Genomic DNA, 10728 nt, shown 5'->3' with positions numbered 1-10728 from the left:
AGGAATGCCAAGAGGAAAGATCAATGCCAACAGGAGACTGCCTGTTTGTTCCTCTGACTTTTGTTTGCCCGGGTTTTCATTTCAGGCAGACACTCTCGCCCTCCTCATAGAGACGGAAGATAATACCCCTGCCCCTCATAAAGACACCCCAATCACAGCCACCCAAGGCGTAGAGGAACCAACTGAGTGCCTAGACCGAGTCACAGAGTCGCACCTCCAAGACTGGTCGCCTGGACCTTCCCTTGGGTCGGGCACAGTTCGTGCCCAGAATGAGGGGGAGAAGAGGTTTCTCAATTCCTCCCAGATCACTCTTTCTTTATAGACCCACCTGCATGGGCGCTTCGTGTCTCATTGTTGGCAAATGTCCTTTCTCTCTGGCTAGGACAGCGCTGGCCCGGGCGCCTGGTCAAGCGTGCACAGCCGGCGCGCTCCACGCTCCACACAGCACTCTCAGGGAGCGCTAACCGGCTCCAACATCAGCACCGGAGCTGTCCTCTCGTGACGCCGCACACGCGTACTGGCCAGGCGCCGCGGGCGCTCCTGGGAGTTGTAGTCTCATCCTACGGGGCTTCCAGGCAAACGGGTTAAGTAATGAACTACAACTCCCAGCAAGGACGCAAGTGCTTCAACTGGCCCGCTCCTCCAGTCCCCTTTGGCCGCGGAGCCTCCCGTTTCTTCTTTCCGAATCGCTTCTGGCTGTTAGCTCTCTATGCTTTCCTGCCTCTTTCCTAGTAAGGCGCAGGGGAAAGTGACCCCAGCCAGTCTCAGCTGGAGATTTTTCCGTGCTATCGCTGTCGGGAGCAGTTACTGATTTCCGGTTTAGGAAACACTACCTTGGGGCAATTCCCAATACAATTGGAAGCCCGAGCTGCGTTCTGAGACTCTTGGCTCTACCCCGAATCTAGAAAGTTTATACATTTCCTTGAGTTGAGTGGAGTGATAGTACAATCTCATTCAACAAACGTGGGGAAGACAATGAAAGGCACACACACAAGGAAAGTGGCTCGCCCGCATAATTGCATTAAAAAAGGATGCACGCGACACACACACACACACACACAGAGTCCTCAAAGTCCATGAAAGTGAGATTTTGCTCTGAGAACACCAAGAAACTCCCCTCGCCTGCTTACCTTTCCGTACAGCTCCATTGCAACTCGAGGTTCGGAAATTCTCAGGGTAAGTCCTCCGGCTACAAACGAGATTAGGGTTTTACGCAGAATGCCTGGCTAAACTGAAAAGGGACAACACAATGGAAGCGGTATCCGTGGCCGCTAGCAGAGAAAAAAACGAGGGACGTGGAGAGAACAGCCGATTTAGATGGATGGCTCCTTTCCTCAGGAGGAGAAGCGTGGAGCCTTCCAGCGGCAGCTGTAACGAAAAGGACTGAGTCTCTTCTGAAGTGCCAGGGGCGCGATCGCGCCGGGCAGCCCCTCCCTGACCCTCCCCCAGGCACCTTCCGCTGTCATTAGCGCGCACACAGCCTTGGCTGGCCGCCGGCTGCAGAGCTGATAGGGCACTGGGTTATTTACCCAAAGCAAGCCACATGAAATGAACACATTCATCACCGGAGCCCAGAAGCATCGTCACAGAATGAGACGAGGGACCTCTATTAAGTTATCCTGTCCTTTCTTTAACTGAGAGTCATTCCTTACATTACAATCGTCTCCTCCCAGCCTAGTTCACAAAATGGTTTTGAAATCTCCCAACTGTAGTTTTCTTACACTTATTAGTCAGTTAAATAATATGTACGGCTATCCTTGTCCTCTGTGCTATTTAGAGACAACCCTCTCTCCTTAAGAGTAAAAGCTGATGAGACCAGCAGATAGCGTAGTGGCTATGTCGCTGGACTCCCATGTAGTCGACCACGGTTCGCGTCCTTACCCGGTGTCTTAAAACTCACGCCGGGTGCGTGTGCTTGCGTGCCCAAGATCCCAAGAGGAGAACGAAGGAAAAGGAATTGCGGCGTGGCCATCCCCCCCACCCCACCCCCCGGGGGGTGATTTTTTCGCTCATTCTCTGCCTGGCGAACTCAAGCTCCCTATATCAAGAAAACTCTCAAAAAAAAAAAAAAAAAAAAAAAAAAAAAAAAGAGAGAGAGTAAAAGCTGATCACCCAGCTATGACTCCTTGTCTTGGCCATGAGCTCAAAATTTTATATTGAGGGCAGAGTGGAAAAGGAATAACTTGATCGTGATTTTTGCATAGAGGCATGGAAGGAATCATTTGAACCTGTTCTTAACTTCCTGGCACTAGAAATTCAAAGCAGTGGAATGTAGGTTCTGAAACTTAAATGTGGAAGTTCAAAGCAGTAGAACACAGGTTCTAAAACTTAAATGCACTTGAAAATCTCCTGGGAGAGAGACTTAAAAATTCGTATCCTCAAGCCATGAATAGAGATCCTGACTCACTAGATCTGATGGGAAGTCCGAAAATTGGCATTTAAAACAAATTTTGATGCCAATAGTTTCTGTGCCTTATTTGAAAAATACTACTTTCAAATAATCTATAAGTAGGACTTCTTCAAAGGTACACACCTCAGAATTTCACAGTATGGACCCAATGATGGAACAGTCATGTGTTAGGAACCTGCTATATTTAATAGTCCCGTTAATTTTAATTTGTAAAAGAAATATAAGATTTCTTTTCTAATATTGCAATTAGTGAGGATATAATGCACTATTACCCAGGTAAGAAGTTTTCTTAAGTATCTAAAACACTATAAAACCCCTCACAGTTGAGGATTATGTGATAGAGAGCTTTCATTTAAATGAGCTAATAACAAAATTAAAAGAAAAAAGAGAATCCAATGTCAATATATTATAGTAACAGATTGTTAGAAATAAGACTTCTAGATAGTTTTAAAGCATGTATCTATAGGTGCATCTCTCTGTTTTTTTAAGGTGAATACCAACAGAAAAACACTGACACACACATAGAGTTATTTGGCATTTAGTAACACTGCACAGCTACTTATAGCCCACCTTTCTTCAGAACACTTTTCTGCATGTTTTTAATCTCATTACCTTCCAAAATTCTCATAATTAATGAAACTGATATAGAATATATTTAAATATTACAAATATTTAACTTACAAACTTACCTTTTCTTGGGAAGTCTTTTTCTTCTTAATATTTTACTAAAACGATGCACATCTCTTTTTTTTTTTCTATAGGTCACATGTGCTCACCAGCGACAGAGAGGGAGACAAAGAGAAAGAGAGAAAGTAAGAAATAACACCCCAGAGGCGCTGATCATGCTGCAATCTCTTCTCTATTCTCCTTTCAGGATCTTGGGCACACACGCATGTGTATGCACCAGACATAATTTCCAAGCCACCAAGTCTGGGATTTGAACTGCACAGTTGGCCATGTGGGACCTAGCACCTTAGCCTCCACACCACCTGCTGGCCCCTACATCCTCATTTTTTAAAGTACATCTTCTATTTGAAAGTCAGACTATGAAAAATGAGTTTAAAAAGCTAGAATTGTAAAAGGGTGTGGTGAATTTAGTTCTGTCCTGTCATGGTGCTTTAGCTGAGTCTTTCAGTGAGTGCAGGGAGGAAAAGAAGCTAGTCAGAAGTCAGCTACATAAACATAAAATGGAAAGGAGTTGACTATCTCCCTAAAGTCAGAGGAAAAACACTTCAGCTTTGTCCAGAATCAGGCCATCATTTATGAAATTCCTTCCCAAGATCACAAAGTGATTGTTGGAGCTCCAGCTCTTACTTGTGCTTTCCAGGCAGGGAAGGAGGAAAGGATGAGGAAGGGTATCCTTCCATTCCTTTATGTACACCACTGCTCTCATATCCCGGTCTAGAGAACTTAATCTTACGAACATACCCGCTCCAATAGGAAGCTGGGAAATTTCATCTTTACCCTGGGTGAGTCTGTGTCCTGCCAAAACTTGGGACTTCTGTTATAAAGGAAGATGGGAAGAGTATTGGGAGATAGCTAGTCTGCCACAGGATATCTGGGGAATATAAGATGAGGCTTGCTTGTCTTTCCCCTTTGTAATTATACTAACGTGTAAATGTCTATTTTTTAAAACATGCATATGTCCAGGAATCTTTGTAATTTAACAGCAATCATAACCCTAAAATCAAGGGATTACTCAAAAGTAAGAATATCATAACTCTTATTGAGGAAACAGAGAAAGAGCTAAACCTCACTTGCACGAGTCTGGAATCGGAGTTGATTATTAAAAAACTTTTAAAGGCAAAATATAGTTGATGTAAAGAAAAAGAGCCAGCAGAGAATGCTGAATATGTGATATGAATGTCTCACCATCTTAGAATGTAGAATGCGCAATGGCCCAAAGGCTCAGAGAAGATAAGTGACCTCCCAGAGAGACATAGACCATTAGGCGGATAACTGGGATGAAAACTCTTAAATCTTTGCCTTTGGGTTCACTTTTCATTTTAGTACCCCCATCACTATTCATAATTAATTGGCTTTTAGCTACCCTGTGTTTGTCTAGTAACTACTAATATTTACTTTGTTGTTCTTATATATTTAATGTATCTATTATCCACTGCATTATTCAGTCCATGTCTGTGTCAGCTCTATTGTTTAATTTGGCTGTTTGGCTAAAACAGAGCCTACAATGAGCATAATTAAGTGGTAGTTAATAATGATGATATTGGTTAAAACAATAAAAGCAATAGACATTTTGTTTTCACACTGTCACTATTACCTCTTTTAAGATTTGTGCTGGAGACCAGCAGTTGGTGTAATGGCTATGTCGCTGGACTCCCATGTAGTCGACTGCAGTTAGAGTCCTAGACCGGTGGCTTAAACTCATGCTGGGCATGTGTGCATGTGTGCCCAAGATCCTGAGAGGAGAACAGAAGAGAAGGAATTGCATCATGGCCATCCCCATGGGGGGTGATTTCTTGCTTTCTGTCTCTATGCCTCTCTGTCTTTCTGGCGAGCACACATGCCCTATAGCAGAACCCTCTAAAAAATTAAATAAATTTATGCTGAAAAATAGTCACCCAGACTGGGCATGAGGGTTAAGGATTCCCTGGGAATTTACTTCTTCCTTCAAGCAAGCCTTACTCAAATCGCATTATTCCATTTAAACTCTGGAAGTTAACATTCAACTCCAGGCCAGTCCCTACCATTAGGCTGGTTATTCTCTTCCTTATGCCTTGTACTCTTATTTCTGTGTGTCTGACTTTAGTTTTCGTGGTACAACACTCCCTTCAGCAATTCTTGGAGAGCTTGTCTGGTGTTGGTAAATTCTTTCAGGTTTCGTTTATCTGAGAATGGTTTTGTCTTTTTTTTTTTTTTTTCCTATTTGAAAGATAATCTTACTGGGTATAGTATTCTTGGTTGAAATTGTTTTTCACTTAATACTTTGAATATATTTTCCCATTCTTTCCTTTCTCACATTATTTCCGATGAGAGATTCAACATTAGCCTTATGGGATTTCCTTTGAAAGTAACTTGACATTTCCCACTTGCCAATTTTAGTATCTTGTCTCTGTCTGTGGTTTTTGGTCAATCTGGCTATGATGTGCCTTGGGGAAGATTTTCTTGGGTCAATTCTATGTGTGGTCCTTTGTATTTCTTGGGTCTGAATATTTGAGTGCCTTTCTAGGTTTAGAAAGTTTTTTTCCAGGATTTCATGGAATAGATTATCAATACCCTTATTAGTTTCTTCACTTTCTGGGATACTGATGATCTGGATGTTTGGGTGTTTAATGGTATCTAGTATAACTCATATGTTATTCTCATTTTGGGGGGTTATTTTCTCAGTATTTTTGGTGAATTTTTCTAGGTCAGGTGTTCTATGTTCTACATCTAAGATTCAGTCTTCTGGATGATACAATCTGCTTTTGATATTTTCAAGGGAAGTTTTGATTTCCTGTATTACAGCCTTCAGACCACAGTAACACTGCAAATTCAATAGAAAAGAGATTAGTTATGTGAGTCTGAACTTGTGAAATAGAACTTTTTTACTTTAGACTAAATCATTACTGATTTCCTTTGATGCTTTAATTTCCATATTTAAGAATTTTTGTCTTCTCTTGAACTGTTGATAGGTTCATCTACCTTCTATTTGAACTGAAACCTAACCTATTTCCTGGCTTTAAGTTTTAAGCAAATTTCTCTTAACATTTTTTTATTTTGATCTATTAAAACTAAACTTTGTTTTCTAAATTTAAAAATGCATTAAAATACCTATTAATATCTATTTAATGACTGCAGTAGGCTATATAGGCCCAACTAGATGCTACTTTATAGTATGTTCACTTTACTCACAGAGGTTTATACCTAAAGTCAGATACGTGTTCATAAATATGTATATTTCAGCTGTACTTGCTATTGAAAGTCTTTAAATTAATTAAGATCTTTAGTGAATCAATAAAATGTGAAAAAAAAAGTATGAAAAACAACTGTACTTGCCAGAGATAATGGGGAAAAGGGGGGGAGTTGGCAGAGGGTGAGCAGTAGGAAATAAAGGGGGGAAATAAAGCAAAATAAATAAGAAATGAGAAATAGAAAATTATTTCTTGATGATAACATGTATGGTAATAATATCCTTGATTGAGCTCATATATAATGTATGCTGGATGGAAAATCTCATTTTGTATACTGTATTGATGTACAGAGAATGACTGTAAGTAAATAAATAGATAAATAAACAAAAAAAAATTTTAAATCACATTATTCAATGATGTGGTTGAGTATCTAATGTAGGTATTTCATGGACCATCTCTAATCAAGTAGAAGGTCTTTGTGACCTGAGCCCTATTACCTTTATCTGACTTACTATATTGGGGTTGGCCTTGATTTCAATTTCAGGCAGCATTCATGCCGAGAAACACTATTGATTGTCTCAGGTTCCCTTTGGAAGAATTTAAGTATTCCCATGGCAGTATTGAGTATTTTTAAATTAAAAGGAAAAATTATTTCAACTCATTCCTGTCCATAATGTTCCCACATTACAAATAATCAATATTAGTAAGGTGCTTTGTAAAAAATAAATAAATGCACTTTCACCGAATGTAAACAAAATGATTCTTTCTGTAACATGAACATAATGCTATTAATGATAGTTACCCTCTCTTTGACACCTACTCTGCGGTGAACACTCTGCCTGTCTTATTCAATTTAATCGTCAATAATACTGCAAGATAGTATTATTAACTTTCTTTTACAAAGAAAAATTAGTAATAGATAAATTAAGGAGAGGTTAAGTATTGAATTTATGGAATCCTGGGGCCAGCAGATGGCATAATGGTTATGTGGCTGAACTCCCACGTAGTCAACTGCAGTTCAAGTCCTGGACACAAGGACTTAAAAATCATGCTGGACACATGTGCATGCATACCTAAAATCCCTAGAGGAGATCAAGGAGAAGGGATTGAGGTATGGCCATTTCCCCTGGGAGGTGATTTCTAGCTTTCTGTCTCTCTGTCTCTCTGGTAGTCCACGTACCCAATAGCAAAAAATCTCTCTTAAAAAAAAAAAGATTATGTTGCTTAAAAATAATCATTTAATAACCTTTTACAAAGAAGTTTATGACACTTGATTGTTCTTGTTGACCTTCTTTGGAAATGACAATACTACTTATAGCCCTCTCATGGGATTATAGGGTTACTTTTTTTTTTTAATACTACACTTTTTAATTTGAAAACTGTCATCATTTACAGATAAATACCAATTCACTTGATTCAGTAGAAATATTATTAAAGACCTTTGTATCAAATCTTTTGATGAAGTGCATATATTTTCAGCTCACTGAAGAATTTCAGAATAAATAAATTATAATTGAGTAAATTGTGAGAAAAATATGGAAGTATAAAATAATCATCTCCACATTCTATATAGAGCTATAGGTTTGAGATTGGTACCCTTGGGTTATATACCTTTCCTCTTTATATAAACCTTTATATACCTCCAAAGAGATAGTTATCATCTTTTTTTAAAAAATCATTGCTCTCATAAGTTGTTATGAATTTTGAAAGTAATTTTTAATTAAGACCTGACTTAACCATGTGGAGTTTACACACTAAGCTTTCCGACCCTAGGCTGTTGACCTCTTAAAGGAGAGTCCACTCATTCTGAGTGACTCTAGGTAGTGTATCTCAGAAAATCTGGAACAGCGTACAGTGAGGATAGGGCTGGGGAGCAACAGGATAGGTGAGCATGCCGTTGGCATCCAGTCTGGGCAGTATGGATGCATAAATACCATTGCTCCAAGAGATGCTTACATCTTACTAGTCCTGCTAAGAAGAATGAAGTTCCTAATAAACATTGATGCCCTGAACTTCCATAATATCAAGGCAAAACAGACTGGTAGACTAAGAAGGGATCTTATAGATAATGTAGTTCTATGTTTTCATTTTGGGGGTCAGAAATAAAATCTTATAAAAGTGAAATGGCCTGACTAAACCCCCAAGGGCATTCAATGCTGTTACAAATATTGGGAAAAAAGACAACTCTTCTGAAAGTTTATTGCAATTTATTAATATAATTTGTGTGTATTAAAATTTTTCTTGGGACCAGCAGTCAGTGTAATGGTTATATCACTGGACTCCCATGTAGTCGACCATGGTTCAAGTCCCAGACCCAGTGGCTTAAAATCATGCCAGGTACATGTGTGTGTGTGCTCAAGATCCTGAGAAGAGAAATCACCCCCCGGGTGATTTTTGTCTCTCTGTCTCTCCTGTCTTTCTGGAGAGTGCATGCACCCTATTGCAAAAACCTTTCAGAAAATTATTTTTCTTGACTTATTTTTAGGACTGCCTATTGCAATTTAAAATGTATATTCAAAAAGGATATGTCACTCTCCTCATCCTCAAGGGATATTGAAACTAGTTCAGGAGACCAGATATGTAAGCAGGTGACAAAAAACAATCAGAGATACCAGAGACAGAAATGACAAAGGCAGGGCCTACTTAGCTTCCTGCCCACTATGATCATCAGTATCTGTTTAAAGGTTTATAGAAGACAGTAAGCAATTCAAGGATATTCAATGGAGGAGTAAATTATGCATCTAGATGTATTTAAGAAGGTCATCCAATTGCAAATGAGAATGAGACACACAAATTGGGAGACCTTCAAAGGCATTTAAAGATCTTTTCATTTTTCTTTTTTAGTTTACAGATGAACAAATCAAGGTCCAAAAATGTGTAATTACTCATCTAATATCACACTAATTAGTAACAAGGTCAGGACTAGTGTATAATTCACATGAATTCAAGTTCAGAGTTCTTTAAATATACAACAATTCACCAGTCTCTACTTTTAACTTGAGTATTTGCGATTTCATAACTTAACCATACTTTTGCTCAAAAATCACAAAATTGACGTCAGATCCCACATGATGACTGAGTTGGGAAATTTCCACCTCTTCATTCCATTCCACTTGGTCTGAAATACGTGAGCTAGTGCCCAAGATCTGACAGACTGAAAGGTGCTCAACTCTGTCTCTCTGTCTTTCTCTGCTATTCTCACATCTACACATAAACATATCATGAATAAAGAAAAATATATATTTTAAAAAGATCATAAAATTACACATTAAATCAAAAGTGAAAAACCTCATTCAGAAAGATATGTGATCTGTTGATAATCTCTCCATTGCTTATTGAGAAATACAGAATAAGAGCTAAGGAGAGTTGGAGTATATTTCCTCTTCTAAATAAAGGATTGGAAAATATTTTAAATGTTATTATTTAAGAATTTTAGCATTAATTAAGATGTAGAATCAAAGTTGTATAGTTTTCCTAATTAAAATTAAATTTGACACTCCTAAGTTTTTATATACATTAAGATAATCATAAAGTCCAGTGTCAACTGATTTGGTAGGAACAGGGGAAAGTTTTTCCTCCCTTGCCCCTTGGATTACATAAGAACCCTGGAATGTAGGTTGGAGAAAAAATTATGGGTACTGAGTATCTTTCTCCTCTGTGATGGTCGCTGAAGCTACTATTGTTCAGGTCAGCATGCCCATTTGCAGCAGATAGCTCCTTTCTCCTCATGCCAGAGAATTTCCACAGAGTTCCTGATGAAAGTCCCAAGGCCACAAATATGTAGTGTTTCAGCTAGTTTTACAGTGCAAAAAATCCTCAAAACTTAGTGATTTAAGTGGCAACTATTTTTAGTTCATGATTCTGTGAGTTGACAATTGAAGCAGGAAGGGCTTTGCTGATCAACTCTTTGTCTTGACTGACGTCATACACACACATCTGCATTGGGCTACAAGTCAGCACAGCAATTCTGTTTTCTATAGGTTGCCTAGCTGTTGGCTAGGAAATGAGGTGGAATTAGGGTCACAGGCCTCTCTTATTACAGTAAACTTTCTCAGATTTGTATGCTTGATATTTATGTGGGTTCCAAGAGAAAAAACTGAAAAATACAAGGCCTCTTGAGGCCTAGGTTCAGAAATTGCATAGCCTCCTTTCTGCTGAATCATATTGACCAGAAGTCACTGGTCACTCAGATTCCAGTAATGGAGCAATCAACTACAAAGACTATGGCTGCAAAATCACATCCCAGAAGAAGTTGGGTAAGGGAAGGTGAGAACATGGCCATTGCTGCAACCCATTACTCCTGGGCAAGCATCCCCACAGAGCCTCCATTGCTCAGGAGCTCTGCATTCCTGTGAGCCTCTGTGTCTGCTGCGCTAGAAACCATAAATCCCACCACTTCCCTGTCTTTAGGGATTCTATCAACTTCATAGGTCTCCTCTTCTATCCTCAATCACAGTACCTCTG

The 10728-nt window shown here is 39.2% G+C and overlaps 1 protein-coding gene across 2 annotated transcripts in view; it reads right to left on the bottom strand.

Moving 5' to 3' along the window:
- The window catches only part of RAB3C (RAB3C, member RAS oncogene family), a 290930-nt gene extending 289538 nt beyond the window's left edge, over positions 1-1392 (bottom strand). Inside the window, exon 1 of one of the 2 annotated variants that reach the window (XM_006166219.2) lies at positions 1131-1392. In XM_006166219.2, the coding sequence (XP_006166281.1) occupies positions 1131-1148 (18 nt within the window). In that variant the 5' untranslated portion in view covers positions 1149-1392. Of the gene's footprint in view, positions 1-328; positions 499-1130 lie in introns of those variants that run through there. The other variant, XM_006166218.1, reaches the window with a different exon arrangement.
- Positions 1393-10728: the final 9336 nt, after the last annotated feature.

This window comes from Tupaia chinensis, unplaced genomic scaffold (assembly GCF_000334495.1).
Source record: "Tupaia chinensis unplaced genomic scaffold, TupChi_1.0 Scaffold144180_1, whole genome shotgun sequence".
NCBI classification, from domain to species: Eukaryota; Metazoa; Chordata; class Mammalia; order Scandentia; family Tupaiidae; genus Tupaia; species Tupaia belangeri.
Note: the sequence above shows the minus strand (reverse complement) of the source record. Positions and strands in the feature narration are given on the sequence as shown.